The sequence below is a fragment of the Macaca mulatta genome, chromosome 5 (genome assembly GCF_049350105.2).
Source record: "Macaca mulatta isolate MMU2019108-1 chromosome 5, T2T-MMU8v2.0, whole genome shotgun sequence".
In the NCBI taxonomy this organism is placed as follows: Eukaryota; Metazoa; Chordata; class Mammalia; order Primates; family Cercopithecidae; genus Macaca; species Macaca mulatta.
Window position 1 is genome coordinate 131,083,157 of NC_133410.1, and position 19,893 is coordinate 131,103,049.

The 19,893-nt window shown below is 33.6% G+C and overlaps 1 protein-coding gene across 9 annotated transcripts in view; it reads left to right on the forward strand.

Annotated features, from left to right (window-relative positions):
* BLTP1 (bridge-like lipid transfer protein family member 1) overlaps nucleotides 1-19,893 on the forward strand; it is a 210,978-nt gene that overhangs the window by 113,583 nt on the left and 77,502 nt on the right. For 7 of the 9 annotated variants that reach the window (XM_015139163.3, XM_015139167.3, XM_078002225.1 and 4 more), the window contains exons 44-52: nucleotides 95-253; nucleotides 897-1,072; nucleotides 3,115-3,290; nucleotides 7,023-7,729; nucleotides 8,165-8,410; nucleotides 10,380-10,473; nucleotides 12,005-12,055; nucleotides 15,806-16,012; nucleotides 17,551-17,789. In XM_015139163.3, coding sequence (XP_014994649.3) covers nucleotides 95-253; nucleotides 897-1,072; nucleotides 3,115-3,290; nucleotides 7,023-7,729; nucleotides 8,165-8,410; nucleotides 10,380-10,473; nucleotides 12,005-12,055; nucleotides 15,806-16,012; nucleotides 17,551-17,789 — 2,055 coding nt within the window. The remainder of the gene's footprint in view (nucleotides 1-94; nucleotides 254-896; nucleotides 1,073-3,114; nucleotides 3,291-7,022; nucleotides 7,730-8,164; nucleotides 8,411-10,379; nucleotides 10,474-12,004; nucleotides 12,056-15,805; nucleotides 16,013-17,550; nucleotides 17,790-19,893) is intronic. The other 2 variants (XM_078002227.1, XM_078002229.1) reach the window with 1 other exon arrangement.

The following is a 19,893-nucleotide window of genomic DNA, read 5'->3' on the forward strand; positions in this document are numbered from 1 at the left end:
AACATTATGCAGTGAGAATTTAAAACCATCTGTAAGCATACATTTTACCTTGGTTCTTCAAACATAGTTCCATAAATTACAATTTTTTTTTCAGGAAATACAGTGGCCACTGATATGTTATCTGAACATCCCTTGCTATCTGAGCCATCATCTGTGAGTTTCTATAATTGGATGTCAAATGCTGTGGGTAATCGTGGAAGTGTAGTACAAGAATCTCCTGTTACAAAATCAGGACACAATAGTCTTCCCACAGGTATTGCGTTATCACATTATTTTGCTTAACTGTCTAAGGGGAATGTATACCAAAATCTTATTTTTCAGAAGATGGGTTAAAAGTCTCAAACAAGTACTGTTTGGTTGAAATTGGTCCATTTATATTTATAAATAACTTTGATAACATTGTAATTGAGAGAGTAGTAAGCAGTCACTCAGTGTTCTTGTTGAAAGGCAAGTATGTCAAATATGAGATTGTATATAAAGAGTTTAAAGCTTCCTTTTAATGTGACTGATTTAAGTGTAAATGAGAAAATGCAAAGTGTAATTACATTACATACTTGACATTACAGAAGATAGCTTTAGTTTATCTAGATCCCTTTGAGACATTACAACTATCATTCTAAACTTTTAGTTACTTAACAAATATTTAATTAAATCTAAAAGAGTATGTATATGTAAGGATAGATAAGGATGATGTGTTCTGAAGAGTTAATTTCATTTTTCACTAATAAATCATGTCTGTAAAATAACCTAAAGGTATGCATTTTTTTTTTCTTTTCAATTTAAATAGTCTTGAAATGGTACTGCTCTACAGGCTTCAAAAGTTTACCCTGCTGTATACTTTTATGTTTCTATTTTCCAATAATTTACATTTTATTCTTAAAAATTTATTCCATTAGGTGTTGCACCCAATCTTCCTACAATACCCTCAGCCTCAGATTTCAACACTGTCTTGTCTAGTGACCAAAATACTTTGGATGGGACACATTCTCAGCATAGCACCAGTCAGGATGATGTGGCAGGTGTAGAAGAAGCAAACCAAGGGTTTCCTGCTGTTCAGCTTGCAGATGCACAGGTGAGCCAGCCTGTTTTTTCCTAATTATAATAATATCTCCTTAGGCATCACTTAGCAACTGGAACCATCCAGTAGTATGCACCTTGGAATTCTAGTGAGGATATTCCGTACCTATCTTCCTACAGCCTTCATGCAAAACGGGAGGAGCCTTTAAAAAGTACATGGCTTAATTATAAATGCAAATTAAGTATATGTAATCATTAAATAGAAGAGTCTCATATAGTAACCTTTTTGTTATTTGTAACAAATTGGCTAGGCAACATGAATAGATAATCATACCCTTTGGTTTTTAGTGCTATCTTAAGACTTTATTGAGCGAGCAGTGGGGAAGCATTGATGATTTTAGAGCAGAGGAATAAAGTAACTAAAACTATAGATATAGAAATATTATGTGAGTAGCAAATGTATTAAATTGATTGAAATAGAGAAACTAGTGTTGAAAAGATGAATTATTGAAATAGTTCACCCAGTGGTAATGAGACTCTAGGCTTAGATGTTTATGGCTTTGAAAAGGTAAATGAGGATATGGTGAAGGTCTTATTTAATTGATTAAATATGGAGAATAAAGAGTGAAATCCTTTAAAACATACTCTTTGGTTTCAGCGGCCAGCAGGCAAGTGTGAGAGTGGGACGTGGGTCAGAGGAGGCATCATTTTTTCAGGATAAAGGTGTCTTGAGCATATTTACATACAGCTGTCCCTCAGTATCCAAGGGATTGGTTTCTAGACCAACCCCCTACCCACCCTCTGATCCGCCACCCAGGATACCAAAATCTGTGGTATGCCCAAGTCCCTTATACAGAATGGCAGATATTTGCATACAACATACATACATCCTTCCATATGCTTTAAGTCTTCTCTAGATTACTTATAATACCTAATGCAATGTAAATACTACGTCAATAATTGTTATACTGTATTGGGTTTTTATTTGTATTTTTTAATTGTTACATTGTTATATTTTATTGGTTTTTACTTCCTAATATTTTCAATCTGTGGTTGGTTGAATTCTTGGATGGAGAACCCTTGGATATGGAGGGCCAACTGTACTTGAGAAATTAGGAAGCTCATGATAAAAAACAAAGGAAAGAAGGGTTAGCAGATGGAGCAAAATTAGTAGAAAAATGAGAAGTATTGGAATTTAGAGTCAATTAAAGAGAGAGCTATCTTCCCAAGCACACACAACAAAATGAGGTGACCTAGGACAATCGGAAATATAGGCTTGGCTCTCATTGTGTAAATGGCACTTGTCCATTTAGATAGGGTTTTTTTTAAGCTTCAGGAAAAGATCACTAAGGTAGAATGTGTAGTGAAAGAGGAGGCTGAGAAAAGCACTGGATAGCACCTTTATTTTAGGATGTAGGAGGGGGAAAAGGAACCATGTGGCAGAGGATGAGTAGTCAGAGTGATTTTAGTGCTGTAGCATTGAACACATGTAGTTCTTTCCGTTCAGGTTAGTGCTTAGTGTCTGAAATCCAGTTAACTAGAGATTTAACCAGAATAATGTATTTCCATAAGCATATGTGATACTTAAAATGTAAAGGAAGTTCTCTGAAGATAAATGTTAAATGACTATTAAAACCAGGTGCTTCCATTTAAAAATAGGTCAGATATTCATAACATTTATAATGTTTTTATATTAACACAGGAAGTTGAAAACTTTGTGAACCTTATGTTTTTTTTTTTTTTTTTTGTAAATGGAAACACAATAGAAATTCATACCTGTTTTAAAAGCAAGAGGTAGAATGATTTACCTAATTCATAATTTTATTTTCCTTGTACTTTCAGACACTCAGGTAGGATCAAGGAATCTGTGTCCTTATTTATTATTAATTTGAAGATGAGTGGCCTATAATAGGTACTAAAAATATTAAATTTTAAGTAAAGTTAGAGTCAATTATACGAGACCATTTTTTGCTTCACACTGTGATACTAATATGTACTGAGGTAGGGTAAGAAAAAAAGCTGCATTTTTCTATATGTAATTTCTATAGTAAATGATAAGCTATAATTTGAGCTAATATGAATGTTAATGTCTTATAGGTTGTTTTCAAGCCTCTTCTGAGTCATACAGGGATCCAGTCACAGGATACAATGCCACTCTGCTACCGAATGTACTTTGGAGAACACCTTTCATTTTCAGGGACTTTGGATTGCCTCAGAGCAGATATTGTGGATTCTGACACAGCCAAAGAGAGAAAAGGCAAAAGAGCAAGAAGGTGTCTTTTGCATTTTTGTGTATAATTTTGTGCAAGAATTATAATACGTTTGTTTTTTAACATTACTTTCTTGTAATCCAAATGAGAAAGTAATTTTAATGTGTTTATGAGAAGATAATTACCTTTTAGTAAAAGTAGTGGCCACATTTTCTTATTAATAACTAGTTGTATTTATCAACAGATTATGAGGCCTATTTTTAGGCATATTTTTGAACCATGTTAGCACGTAGATGAGGGTCATATATATTGATATATGCACTTACCCTTTATTTACTTGGCTCTTGTAATAGTGGAATTTTTATGATCTTGAGGGTTTTGAGTTGACTCATGTCAGGTAGTATTTTTGTATTAGAAACAGGGCGGAAGTCACATTGAGAGTCTAGTCATCAGAAACAAATAGAAATGTAGCATAGTGAAAGTTAAGAGCCGTCTTTTGCTGTTATTTTATATTATCATGGATGGTTCTTCAGTTTCTTTAGTGTTTACATAGGAAATAATATACCACTCACAGGATTTGAGTAATATTTTGGGTACTTGGAATTTTACTTTGAGGTGGGCCTTAAAACGAATAGAAATAGTAGAATATGGAGATAAATGGCATTCATGACAAGAGGTTTCTGTAGTATTGTTTCTTTCATCCTTCTTGTGTTTTTGCAAGGTGGTAAATTAAAGTACTTATGTCTGATATATAGCTAAGTAAAATATATTTTTCATTTGAAATATTTCTATTTAAATTTTAAATAATTTAACAAAAGTTCTTGCTTTTCACAATAGTCTTGTACCATAACAATGACTGTACAAGCTGAAACTGCAAAGCAATTTTAATAATCAGTGGAAAAAATTACTTTTGTGGCCTTGACAGTATTTGTCAGAACATTAAAAATGTTCTTACTGTTTATTATAAATGTATAGGAAAATGAAAAATAAAAGTAAAACTAATATTTAGTACATTGGAATTTAAAATGTTAGAAACACTGACAAGCTATTTTATTTATTTGTAAAAACTTATCAAAGGGTAGTTTGAACGGTCCTGTCCTTCTTATGATATAACATATAATACAGAACAAGCAGCTTTTGTGTGCCTTGGCAAAATGTCGAACTCCTTTGTATGTATGGATCAGTTTTCAACATTTTATGCTTTACACTTTCAATGTCATGAAATAATCTTTGATTCTCTTTACTATGAAGTTTTTTGTCAGCATCACTTCCTCTGGGATATCTTCATCCTTTCTGTCATGGCCACTTTCCTCTTTATGTCAATAATTTTGCCTCCACTGAGTTTTTCTGGGTATCAATACTTCCATGGTCAGCTGTTTCTTCCATAACACCATTCAATTGATTTTCCCTACCAGTATCTTCATTTTTAGTTTCTTTGCTGCATCTTCATTTTTGTTGTCCAGTTCCCTCATTTGATTATTCATTTTTGTAAAATGTTATGGGGATTTATACAGAGAGAGAGACAAGGAGGCAACACAAGTAACTACATGCTATGCTTTGTGTGCATGAACTGAACAACAGGTATGCTTCAACTAATCACTATCACTGACACATTTTGAAGTGATGTGATTAGTTTAGTCAGTGATCACAATGCACATCTGTTGTTTTGTACTGACTTGTGGGCTGAAGAGCTAGCCATAAGTTTGTACTTTATGCAGTTTTCACAGTAAGTGTTAGTTACAAATTTGTATCACATTATTGGGAGACTTGTTATTTAAGTAAAGCACAGTAACTGAAATTTTAAAATATTGGAACCATCAAATCCAGACCCCAAACATTAACACCTACACATACTATCTATTTAGGGTTAAAATATCTGAGCTAAACTTGTATTTCTATTTGCAAGAGCCAGCTTTCATACAAGTATGTCCATTTATATATAAATATGTTTATATATAGATATACATACAGTATATAAGTTTCATATATATAACTAGGTTATATATAATTCGATTATATATAGTTTATATGTAATAGGTTGTATATAGAGACATAGATTATATAAATAAAATTATAGCTATAGCCTATGTATTGGCCTAGTAAATCCCATATAATACTGCCACAGACTAGATCTTCATTTGAGCACACAAGTCTTTTGAGTCAGAGCTTCTTTGAGTGATTCTGTGAACTTCATTGCCTTTGGTCTAGCTGAACTTGACATTCCTTTTAATTTTTCTGCTACCATGCCAGCTCCAGATGCTCCACATTCTTACAATTAACTTATGATTAATTTTTATTTCTCAGATCTCCTGTAATTCCATCTTAAGCTCTTATTTATTTGGAGACCTTCACCACAATATACTTTTCCCAGCCATTAATTTCAGTATTGTCTGGGTTTTTTGTTTGTTTTCGTAGCAGATTGTTCATTCTGCTAACTGTTGCATATTAGTTTGGGGTTACAGTTTCTTGTATGAATATGTATAACTCTTCTACTACTTTGTAAAGCCAGGGCAGTTATTAAATATTTAGCATAGAATCTGGCATGTAGTAAGTCCTCATTAAGTAGTAGTTTCTTTGTCTCTTTGCTGTCTCTAGTAAAAGTAGCTGCACGTATCGGGGACTTATGTTTTACAATTTTAATTGTAACTTTGGCTCTGCAGTGCCCATGTCAGGCTTTTACTTGTCAGGCAAATTATTATTATAGCCATTTTCTTTTTCTCTTTTATTTGAATCTCCCCTCTTTAAGATTTTCTTACTACTCTTAAATGTTTTAGATTCTTGTTTTTGCAATTGTGGATTATTTTCATCTCTTTTTAGTCTTCTCTCTTCTATCTGTTCTAATTCTCAAAATCAAGTTTTTCCTTCTCTGACCATATGCTTAGTTGGCATTGATTGTACACCTCCTGTAAGTTTGTGCATTTATATGAATTATACTACAATAAGGCATTTTTCTTATTAATTAATACTAATATTCATTAAGGAATTACTGCTCTGTAGTTATAATCTTTAAGTTAAATGCAGAATATCAAAGCAGCATCTGATTTTTTTCTTTTTGTTACAGAAAAAACTCCCATGTCTGCACATTCATAGTGTGCATGGAAGAAGAGGGAAAAAATACCTTTTTACAATTTTGTTTCCGGATTTATTGTTATTATTGGTAGTTGGTTTATAGAAATTTGAGACATTTTTGACTTTCTATATTAAAATTTACTATAATAGTCTTACATGAAAATCTTTAGATGAGCAGGAGGATTTGCCAATATAATTTTTATATCAGATTTTAAGGTTTTGTGTGTGTGTATTTCTAATTTTTGTTTCAATTGCTTTTCCTCTCTGCTTTCAACTTAGCATGAGGGTTTCCTATCTAATATCAAATAAAATTATGTTACATATGAATAATTTAGATACATGATTATAGAAGGTGAGGGGATGGTTAAGTGAGGTATCCTAATTGATCTATAATTAATTCTAAATTCCAATACTCTATGGCAGTACCATCAAATGACAACAAAAGTTGTTTTATAACTTCAGGGAAATCATTTCTTGACATAAGAAGACTGATTTTGACTTGTTAGTTTTAGAATAAGATTAAGTAGTAGAAAGACTTAAGGCCTACCTTCGAACTCATAAAAAGCCTGGCCTAGTGAAAAAGCATATTTTACTGGTTTGCTTGCTTAAAATTATTTAAGACTCATATTTTACCTTGGATATGATTTTGCTTATAAATTAATAAAGATGTATGTTTCTGGAAAAATGGAAGAAACACCTTGTCCTTTTTTTATTTCACATTTTTAGGCAAGGCCATGTGAATCTTCCTCCACTTGAGTTCAAACCGGCATTAATGTTGGGAACCTTTAGCATCAGTGCTGTTGTAATGGAAAAATCTGTGTGCACCCCTCAGAACTCTACCAGTGCCCTTTCTTTTCATGATCTCAGCAAGCGGTATTATAACACCTTTCACTGCAACTTTACTATTTCCTGTCAGTCAATAAGCCAGCATGTAGATATGGCTTTGGTTCGTCTTATTCATCAGTTTAGCACAATGATAGATGACATCAAAGCAACACAGACTGATATTAAACTTAGCAGATATACAGCCGGATCTGCTTCCCCAACACCTACCTTCAAAACCAGAAAACATCGGGACTTTCGTTCATCTGACTTTAGCCGCAGTTCTAGAGGAAGTCTTAATGGTGGCAATAGAGTAAATAATGCAAAGAACAAACGGACCAACAATGAGAATAACAAAAAGGAATCTCGAAACAAGAATTCATTAGGAAGATCTGAAAGAAGAACATCAAAAGTGTCTAGGAAAGGTTCAAAAGATGTGGTGGATCACATGACTATTCATATGGATGACTCTGATTCAATTACAGTGTCAGAACAAAGTGAGCCTTCAGCTGAGTGCTGGCAGAATATGTATAAATTGCTTAACTTCTATTCACTTATCTCTGATCCAACAGGAATATTGGAAAAGTCTTCAGAAACATTTGGACCAGCAGGTAACAGACATTTTTATGTTTTAAAAATTTCTGTTTAGAATAACAATAATACCAAAGAAGCAGAAGACTTTTCATCATGTTTTCTTAATGTTGTAAGTGGATAATTGAAATGGAGAGAAATTGTCTGTCAACAGGCAATAAAATAGTAATGGAATTCAGATATCCTGCCACCATATTTCCCATCCTTTTAAACTCTTACATGGTATGTTCTTAAAGGGATTTAGACAGACCTGATTTAAAATATCTGGCTCTATTACTCACTTTCAGTAGGAACTTGGAAAAATGTTCAAGAAATTTTTAATCATTTTGTTGGGGAATAAGAGAAAGAGGACTGGTTGGGAGTGTGAAGGAAAGAAAGGAAAGACAATGTTTGGAATGTTCTTCCATTTTTCAGTCTTCCTATCTAAAATTGTATATTTTAATTTACTTATAAAGGAGTTCGGAGCCCTACAGAGCCAACATGTAAAGTTGTGTTTGAGAATGAACAAGATAACAGCAGTTTGACTAAGACGCAGAGGAAACGTAGCTTGGTAACTTCTGAACCTCAGCATGTTACTCTAATAGTGTTTGGGATTGGCATGGTGAACCGCACACACCTAGAGGCAGATATTGGTGGACTAACAATGGAATCAGAACTGAAGAGGATCCATGGCAGTTTTACTCTTAAGGAAAAAATGAAAGGTATGAATGATTTTTCTAATAAAGTACTATGTATACATAATAATTAGTGCTACTTTTCTGAAGGAAACCACTGCCATGTCTCCAAAATTCCTACTTGGCAATTTTTTTTTTTTTCCCAGAAAAATTGGACTTCCCAAATTCTGAGATACCAAGAACTTTGTTGTAATTGAGTATCAGTGAATTGAGGCAGCTTTGATGTCTAAATATTTTAGCACATAAATATTGAGCCAATATACCTATACTCAGTGACATTTATTCTTTATCTTTTAATATCAACTACTAAGATGTCTCTAAAGGCAGAAAATTTTACCAAAATAATGAAATTTATGAAAAATTTGCTTTTGTTACTACCATAGAAATCTTATAATCTAATACTAAGTACCTCTATAAAAAGAAATCCCTTTAGTTGATACAACATTTCATAGATTAGTGAAAACATACCATTTATCTTGAGAATGATTACACAAGGTGTGATATTTTATCAAATCCAGGAGCCCATCAGTTTTAATATGCACTATTATTTTATGTATCACAAAGAAAATACCATTACCAGATATAGTCAGATGCCATTGATTATAAACTGCATCCCACTTTCAGAGATGCTAAAATAAAAAAGCAAATGTTTCTTAGACTTGGTGGATACAGCAATACAGTTGCAGGGATTCTTTTGGCAGCAATGGTTATATAAAACCAGTGTGGTTTTTCTGGTTGTGAAAATAACCTGACAGATTGTATTACATGAGAAAAGGAAGTTATCAATCACCATGTGTTTTTATTGTTAACTTTATGATTGAGAAACTTGTAAGGTCGAATCAAAACTTACTTTGAACCTACTTTTTGTTACCTATCATTTTTTCACCTGTTTTGTTTTGTACCTTGAACATTTATTATTTACTCAAAAACTAATTTTAAATTTGAGGATTATGTACTTGGGGTTGACATGGTGAACCATACACACCGTTCTCTGAAAAAATTAGATGGACTGACTGTAAAGAAAATTCTCTGCAGAAATTAGATGGACTGACTGCAAATTGCTGAGAGAAATACAAACACAGCAGCCTTCCTTGGAAATATCACAAAGGATATAAACAATACACAAACATTCAGATGTCTAAGTTGATTAAAAAAAAAAAAAATTGTCGGTTTTTTCATCTGTTTAGCCAGAGTTAAGAATGGCCATACTCATTTTTGGTGAGAATTAGAGAAACGGACATTTTTATTCACTTTTAAATTGATATAAATAGGTTTAACCTTCCTGAAGTTTAATTGAATAGCTTTTATCAGTAACCAATTTATCTTTTGACTCGGCAATTAGAGGTCTGCAAACCTAGGTAGAAGAAATGATCACAATTGTGTGAAAAGTTATCTGTACAAAGAAGCAGCCAAGTGTCTGGCATTAAAGAATTGGTTATTTTTATAAACAAACATATGCCAGTTTACAATTTACCCATTAAAATTATACTGCAGAATTTATTAATACGAACAATAATGCTAAGTGAAAAAAGTAGGCAAAATTGTTTATGTGATTTCATTTTTTAAGTAATTAATATATTTAAACCCTCCATTAAAATCACAGGAATTATATGGACCAAGAGTGCTGGTTTATGTGGTTTCTTTCTCCTATTTTTAAAAATTTTCCAACTTTTCTGCAGTAAGTATTATTTCTGAGATTTAAAATGCCATTAGGCTATGTCATGTCAGTAGACTAATGCAGGAATAGCATATCAAAGTGTATACTGTGCATTATTGCAATTTTGACATTTAATATGTATGTATGTATTAAATGTAGACAAATAAAAAACTAAGGAAATTTTTTAAAAAGTAGCTCTGAAATGGTTGAACCAAATTTACCATAACTTTAAAATTATCTTTTGCTACTGAATATATTATGAATAAAATGTAATTTTAATATGAAATTCAGGTATCTTATATCTAGAATTCAAATAAATATTTTTTTCTCATATTTAAGATGTTTTACATCAAAAGATGACTGAGACTTGTGCTACTGCTCATATTGGTGGGGTTAATATTGTGCTGCTTGAAGGGATTACACCAAATATACAGTAAGTATGTCAGTTTTTATTTTCTTACACTTATAGTTTTAGACAAAACTTGAAATTCTTTGGATAAACATGCTGAATTTTGAGGTTTGTATATACAGTCTCAGTTCCCAGAATTCTGACTGTCATTGAGAATATCACCAAATAAAATATTTTAGAGAAATACTTTTTGTCTTCCTAAAATTGGTAGTATATACCTTCATTCCTAACTTCCATTCAGCAGAGCAGTTTCATGTTAACTATAAAACAGCCTTTGAAAATTTAGGTCAGATTTTCAGAATTTGCTGTTTCTTAACATTATGGCTAGCTAATGTTGTGCTACTGTTATCCTGTAACATATCCAACATGCCTAATAGAGGATTTGGTTCAGCGTTTTAAAAATTAAGTATTAGTCCTAGATTGACTAAGAAGTATGATATGTTACAGCTCTAATAATATTTTAAAAATCTGAATAATGTGCTAGCTACCTTGGGGAATATATCCTGAAATGGATGTTTATTAATAGGCCATAGCTTTCTCCAGTGAGTTTTGGCCAAACTCAGCAACCTCAGACAGGGCCCATTCTCAAGACTTCCTGGAGACTGTCTCAGGTTTGGTTTGGATCTATAAGTGTAGAACCAAAGACTATATATTTCATAATAGCTGCCTACTATCCAGATCACAGTTCCTTAGAAGTCTTTTCAAGAAAGGCAGGAAATTCTGGTGGTTGTGAGAGATGAGATCTTTTTTTGTTCATTCAATATAGGAGAAGGGCTTATTATTATGTATTAATAACAATATTATTAAGTGCCTACCGTGGGCCAGGAGCCTCACCTATATTATTTTATTTAATCCTCACTGCAATTTTGGGAACTGGGGTGGTTTTATCCACCTTTACAGAACAATAGATTGAGGTTCAGAAAGATCAACATAGTGCCTAAAATACTTAATATAGTCAGTAAGAAGAGATGCCTGAATCTATACTCTTTCCACCTTATGATCCTTCTACTGAAAGTCATAGACCATGGATTCCATGATTCTTTCATTTACTCTAAATTTGAATTACCATGGGTACGTTACCTTCAGAAAGTAAACTAAATTTCTTTAGGTGTCCCATGAGTTTTATTTACTCTATCCTCCTGGATCTTTTCTCTTCATTATTTATTATCTCTAAAGAGAAGGACTTCCAATAGTCTTTAACCTTGTAAAACATAATGTTTATAAAACAGATTTTTGATAAAATATTATATTGCTGATATTTCTTGCTCTTTTTTTCCCCAAGTGAAGATCCCTTAACTGTTTTATTTGAAAAATAAAAGTTATTTATTAGTTACTGCCAAGCTTGTAGTGTATTCTTTGGTATTTCATTTTCAGTTGCAATGAAAAGGACATGGAATAGAAAAAAATAGTTCAAATGGTACTTTAATGGAACATTTTTAGAGTGGGAAATTAGAAAAGCTTTCCAGATGATTGGTCATATTGTAACTAATTTGTGCATGAATGTTTATTTGCCTCCTTTTTGTTTTCCTGCTTTCTCTTGACTCTTCATCTGTAGACTGGAGGATTTTCCTACATCTCCTACAAGTACAGCCAAACAAGAGTTTCTGTATGTCATATTATTCTTTTTCATGGCTTTGTGATTACTGTAGTATTGAATAGTTTTTAAAATATTTAAATTATTTTCATGGCTGTGAATTATTTAGTTATTGTTTTGTAGCTATAATATAGACCCTTTTATATAATAGATTAAAGCTTACTGGTAATCAAAGAAAACACAGGTAAGGGCTGCTTTTTTGGTAATTCATACCTTGTCTGTTGTTGACAAGTTGTAACACTGTAGTTGTGTGTTGCTTGTGCCTTTTCAGATATGTTACTGTTAAAATTTCTATGATCAAAGTACTTAATTTCTGATATGATAATAGAAGCTTAAAAAATTCACTTTGCAAGAAAGAGTTTTCACTAATTGTAGAAATAATTATTAAAACACTAATAATAAAACATCTGTACATCTCAACCTTATAATTCTGTATTTAAGATGGAGAGAGTTGACTGCTCTGTTAATAGATTTTAATGGCCTTTACTATATGTAAATGTGTGTTTAATTTCATTCAATAGATGAATGCTATTCGCATCTAGAGAGCCATTTGCATGTCAGCACCATCTGGGTGTGTTCTGGCTTATGTTGAAACTGAACTTGAAATACTGGTGTTAAACAATGGTTTTAATTATTATACTGTTAGAAATGATTCAAAATTCAGTAAGTAGTCAGCATTCCAGAGCCTACCTTCATGCTGACTAGGCCAATTTCATAAACTACCGCCTCCACCCTCTGATCGTCTCCAAGAAATAGTGTGTTGTGGAAGAAAAAAGTATACTTCTCTAGTAATTGGTTTTGAATTTTATATAATACCTAGATTTTACTGTTTATAAATAATCAAGACCTCTGATAAAGCTACTGTTAGGCTTTTCAAGGTTTATCCTAATAAAAGTTAAATGTGATGAACTGGTTCTTCATATCCTTGAGACTATAAATAATAGGCAAATTTTCTACAGCCCAGCAGAGATTAATGTATGTAAACTGGCCTGTAATTAATATGAAATAATGTACTTTGTGTATTTTGCCAAATTTACTGATTGTCAAGAATCATTTGCCCATTTGAAGGATCACATTTATATTAGAAGTTATTGGAGCCGAGCTGGGAGGATTGCTTGAGGCCAGGAGTTTGAGACCAGCCTGAGCAACATAATGAGACCCTGTCTCTACAAAAAATTTAAAAACAAATTAGCTGGGCATGGTGGCACGTCTCTGTAGTCCCAGCCACTTGGGAGACTGAGGCGGGAAGATCACTCGAGCCCAAGAGGTCCAGGCTGTGGTGAGCTATGATGGTGTCACTGCACTCCAGCCTGGGCAACAGTGAGACCCCATCTTTAAAAAACAAATATGTATGTGAGGGTGTGTGTATGTGTCAAAGACGACTTCATTATGGCTTCTACATAAATGTCCTATCATATCCTATCTGTGGAATTCCACCGTTGTAGTGGTAGAAGTCATTATTTTGCTTTACTTCTTTCTGCTCTTTCATTTCACAAATATTTGGCAAGTGTCTGTTATCTTCTAGGAACTGTTCTAGGCATTGGAAAGAACAAAAGAAATCAAGAAAGATAATATCTTAGCTTTATGTCTGTACTAGTAATTAAAGGATACCAATTCTTAACGAAAAGTAATAGCCTTGCTCATTATGAATCAAACTTTTATCGTTTGTTTACCACTCATTGAAAATGAAAAGCAGAAAATACAAGTTACACTTCCTCCTTCCTATCAATTTCTTGTAACATAGTGGATGACTGTTATTCTAATTTCTTTGACTCCCTAATTAGATTTTAAGAAGTATAGTGAATATTGTTTTTCTTTTCATATTCAGTGTCTGTATAATGGCTGTACAGATCTCTAAAATAAGGTGGAGAACAAAAGAGTTCTGAATGGGGGTAAAATAAAAAGTGGAATGTTGTGTGTCTGTGTATGTAATATATCTTGTTCATGTTTTTACTTACATGTGAGCATATACTTATTTTCTTCTATAGATTCTTCCTATTAAAGAAATTAAACACTATTCAGTGCAAATAGTATAAAATATATTAATATTTTTAGATAACATTGTGTCTTCAATGTATAATTTAAATACATGAAAATTTTTAAGTCGTTTTAGTTCATTCAGTTATGAGGGGGCTTCACAAACTGTGGAAAATGGAATTAAAACATATAAACTTTATTTCCCAACATAAACTCCATTAAGTTCAAGACACTTTTCTAATCAATGATACCAGCCATTTATTCCATCGCTAATGAACAGAGGGTCCCATGACAGTGCAGTCTTTTTTACGTTAACTGAAGAGAAATGGGTACTCTTTAAATTTTTTTTTTTTTTGAAATTAGGAAACAAAAAGTCAGAAGGAGCCAAATTAAGATGTAAAATGGATGCCTACTGACTTCCCATCAAAACTCTTAACAGAATTGCTCTTGTTTGACAAGAGGAATGAGCGAGAGCATTGTTGTGGTGGAGGACTGGTAAAGCTTTCCCGAGCATTTTTCTAGTAAAGCTATGGCTACCTTTCTCAAAACACTCTTATAATAAGCAGATGTTGTCATTCTTTGGCCCTCCAGAAAGTCAACAAGCAAAATGCTTTGAGCATCCCAAAAAACTGTTGCCATGACCTTTGCTTTTGACTGGTCCACTTTTATCTGCCACCCATGCTGGAGTGCAGTGGTGCAATCTCAGCTCACTGCAATCTCGGTCTCCTGGGTTCAAGCAGTCCTCCCACCTCAGCCTCCCAAGTAGCAGGGACTAAAGGTACGTGCAACTACATCTAGCTAATTTTTGCATTTTTTCTAGAGATGGGGTTTTGGCATGTTGCCCAGGCTGATCTCAAACTCCTGAGCTCAAGGGATCTGCTCACCTCACTTTCTCAAAGTGTTGGGATTACAGGTGTGAGCCACCATGCCCAGCCATGACTGGTCCACTTTTGATTTGACTGGACCATTTCCACTTCTTTGTAGCCATTGCTTTGATTGTACTTTATTTTTAGTATTGTACTGGTAAAGCCATGTTTAATCTCCCATTACAGTTCTTTGAAGAAATGCTTCGGGATCTGGATCTCACTTGTTTAAAATTTCCATTGAAAACTCTGCCTTTGTTGGGAGTTGATTTGGGAGCAATGGTTTTGGCACCCATTGAGTGGAAAAGTTTGCTCAACTTTGAGTTGTTAGTCAGAATTGTGTAAGCTGAATCAGTTGAAGTTGTCTATGGTGTTGGCTGTTGTTTGTGCTGTTAATTGTTGGTCCTCTTCAATTAGGCACAAAGAAGATAAAATTTTTCCTAGCAAATTGATACTTGGTTTGCCACTGTGGGCTTCATCAACATTGTCTTGTCCCTTCTTGAGTTATCCATTCGTAAACTGCTAATTGCTTTGGGAGATTATCCCCAAAGGCTTTTTGTAAAGCATCAATGATTTCGCTATAATTCCGCCCAAACTTCACCATAAACTTGATGCTTGTTCTTGCTTCAATTTTAGCAGAATTCATACTGTTTTGATAGGGGCTCTGTCAAACTGATGTCTTATCCTTCTTGGTACATTAAAGAAGATCCTGTTCACATGTTTTAACAAGTGAATATGAGTTTATTTTGGTGCAAAATGATTCTGAAATCTACATGTAGTTTTTTTATAATACACATTTTCCATGAACTTTTTGAAGACCTCTCAAATTTATAGGTATTTTTCTTGCTCTCAATATTTTTTCAAAATTTCTCTTTACTTGGCTGTTGGCTGTATTTTAATGGTCCTCTTTCTCTGTTGATAGAACTGTAGTGAAATGTAGTATTGCCAAGTCCCAAGCCCTCTACAGTGCCCAGAGAGGGCTGAAGACAAACAATGCTGCTGTGTTCAAAGTAGGAGCTATCAGCATCAACATTCCTCAGCACCCTGCCACCTTACATAGCATGATGGTTCGAAGTTCTCACCAACTATCTAAACAAATCTCAGACCTAATCAGACAACCTTCTACAGCGTAAGTTATTTTATTTGTTCACATTCTGTGATTCCATATACTACCTCAGGATATTCTTTGCTTCATTAACAAAAGTTTGGAGGGAGATGATGAGTTACTTCTAAGTATCAACCATCATGGACAGTGGAGCAAGAGGAGAGTAGCCAATCGTGATCATGTGAAAATGACATTTGATAGCATTAAAGTACAGTGTCATCACTGCAATTGTCAGTGTTCCATATTGCATAAACAAAGCTTAAGAGATCCTAGAGATTTGTGAGTATTATAAGAGGTACTAATAAAAGGCAACTTGATGAATTCCAGGACCATATCAATTCTTGTTTACTTTGAATTCACTGGAAATTTATGACTGCACAGGTTTAAGAACGTATAGTAGTGATCATTTATGTCCCAAGGCAGCATCTGACCATGCCACATAAATATTTTAAAGGGCAGTAAATTTGAGCATTAACCTTTATTCCCTATGTCTATATCCTTTGTTCATGCATCTTCACTGCTGAGCCTTATTCATGGTCTCCATAAACTGTAACTAATAAAAATACGTGGTGGCAGGCATCTGTAATCCCAACTACTTGGGAGGCTGAGGCAGAATAATCGCTTGAACCTGGGAGGCGGAGGTTGCAGTGAGCCAAGATTGCACCATTGCATTCCAGCCTGGGCAACGAGCGAAATTCCATCTTTAAAAAAAAAAAAAATACATGTAAAAGGTTACAAAGTTGTCTTACGTTTTATTTCCCACATCCTATAAAGTGGGAAAACATTAGTGTGTCTTTTGAAGGTGTCTCAAAGCTGATTTTTCCAGTTGTTCTATCTAAATCTTTAATTCTGCTATAATGTTTAATCATGGCTGAAGTTGACTAAGTAGTAAAAATTTAAATGTTTTTCCTCTGAACAGAAATATGGAATCCAGAATGTATAAATTTTAGTTTTAAAATGCTCCAAGAAACTTTTCCTTATTATATTATCCGTAGAGTATAGTAGTTGAAAAATCAGACCCTGGAGTCAGACTGATTGGGTTTAAATCCTAGTTTCAGCACTCTAGCTATGCTTCCTCATTTGCAACTTGTAGACAGTGGTACCTACTTAAAGTGAGATAAATGAGACAAAGCACACAGTGCACTAAGAAGAGTACCTGGCACTCAAATTGTTATTATTATTGTTATTGTTGGAGTTCGTGTTGTCATTCTTAACAGTGGTAGTAGTAGTGGCAATAATATCAATAGTAGTGTGTAATGGTTAAGTCATAGAATTTGGAATCAGACAAATCTGAGTTTAAATCCCAGTTTTGCAATACCGTTAAGAATCACCTTGGCAGTATAACATTCTAGGAGTTTTACATTGTTATTACTTCTTGTCTACTTTTCCATATCATCATTGTTCAACATCTGTTCTAGAAAGTCTGAATATGATCTGATATTGGAAAGAAAACATCTATTCACAGTATATATTTGCTATTTTTCACTGAGAAATCCCATGATTTTCCGCAATAAAATGGTAGCTCCTGTGTTTATTTTTTAATTATTTTTTTTGCTTTCTAGCCCACAGCCTGTAAAAGAAGATATTGCAACCCCACTACCTTCTGAAAAAACCCCAACAAGCGTTAATCAAACTCCTGTTGAAACAAATGAATTTCCTCAGCTACCAGAAGGCTTAGAAAAGAAGCCTATTGTTCTTAAATTCAGTGCCATGTTAGATGGTATTGCCATTGGAGCAGCACTTTTACCATCTCTGAAAGCAGAATACAAGATGGGAAGAATGAGAAGTCATGGAATGACAGGTAATATTGAATTCTGAATTCACGCTCTTAAAATTTATGATTTCTTTGAGAAATTAGTAATATTTTGATAAAAAGGTAAATTTGGTTTTATAGATATTATAAGTAATTTTGATTATAACATTTAAAGTTCATTAATGATGTTCTCTAGTCAAGTAAAAATACCAATCCCCCACCCCAATACCTTGAATGGCCAGAGTGAACTCTTTTGAACTCCATAAAATTATTCAACTCTGGAGGCCATTTCTCCAATTTAAACTTAAGTTGAATAAATCAACCCATTTCTACATCTATTAAGTTTTCAATAGACTGAATAACTTGTTTTATTTTCACATTGGGTTCGTTTAGCTCAAATCAGAAGTCATTTATTTCTTCAAAACAGCTAATTCTATATGCTTTTGTGACCCTTATATTAATATATCCTATCTCAAAATTCCTTGCTTTTAACATTTATGAAATTTATCATATATACAAAAGCATGTAAATTATACATATACACATTTTAAAGAATAAGTACTGTGAACTCACCAACCCACAATACAACCTAGGAATTGGCACATTACCAATACTTTGAAGCCTTCTTTGGCTGGGCGTGGTGGCTCACACCTGTAATCACAGCACTTTGGGAGGTTGAGGCGGGTGGATCACCTGAGGTCAAGACTTCAAGACCAGCTTGGAAAACATAGCAAAACCCCATCTCTGTTAAAAATACAAAAATTAGCTGGGCATGGTGGCAGGAACCTGTAATCCCAGCTACTCAGGAAGCTGTGGCAGGAGAGTCGCTTGAATCTGCGAGGCGGAGGTTGCATTGAGCTGACAGTGTGCCACTACACTCCAGCCTCAGCGACAGAGTGAGACTTCATCTCAAACAAAAAAAGGCAGTCTTCATTTCTCATGGAATTACTACTAGCATGAATTTTGTCTTACCCATTCTTTTGCTTGCCCATATAGTTTTACCATGTATGTATATACTCATAAATGATTTAAAGTTTGCTTTTAGCTGTTTTGAACTTTGTTTATATGGAATCTCACATTTTTTAACTAGGAATTTTTTTATTTGACTAAGCGCTCCTTACATGTTTATATATATAAAATGCCAGTTGATGGTTCTTTTTTTTTGCTTACTTTACCATTGAGTCATTTGTATTTTTCTTGATTCACAATAATTCTTCATAAATTCTATATATTAACTCTTTGATATTATATGTTTATATGTTGTCACCTAGTTGGAGGCTTATCATTTAACTTTTTCTTTTAATCAGCAGACATTCTTCATTTTAATGTAATTGAATTTACCATTATTTTTCCTATATGTTGTGTATTTTTATGTCCTAAAGAAATGCTTCTCTTCCTAGGATAATAAAGATATTCTGATACATTTTTTTCTTGAATGTTCTGAGTTTTGCTATTCATATTTGAGTTTTTAATCTATCTTAATCAATTATTATTGTTCTTACATTTGGCATGGGGTAGTATATAACCAGTATCATTGTATATAACCAATGATCTCAGCATCACTTATTAATTTATTCTTTTTTTTAGTGATATATAATCCAAAAATTAGTCACATATTAAGTGTTATTTTTAACGTGGGAGTCTGAGTTTTCTATTCTGCTTCATTGATCTCTTTGCACCAGTATCATATTGCTGCCTGACTTTTTCGTGGCTATTTTTGGTCCTTTGCTCTTTCATATACGTTTTTTATTTTTATTTTTGTTTTTTTGAGACAGGGTCTCACTTTGTTGCCCAGGCTGGAGGGCAGTGGCATGATCACAGCTCTCTGCAGCCTTGACCTCCTCAAATGATCCTCCAGTCTCAGCCCTGTGAGTAGCCAGGACTATAGGCATGCACCACCACATCTGACTAATTTTAAAACTTTTTGTGGAGATGGTGGGATTTCACTGTGTTGCCTAGGCTGGTGTCAAACTCCTGGCCTCAAGCGATCCGCCTGCCTTGGTCTTCCAAAGTGCTAGTATTACAGGCATCAGTCACCATGCCTGGCCTCATAAACATTTTAGAATCAGTTTGTTAAGTTCCCTGAAAAAGCCTGTTTAGATTTCTGTAAGAACTTAATTGAATCTATAGATTTATTTGGGGAGAAATGACA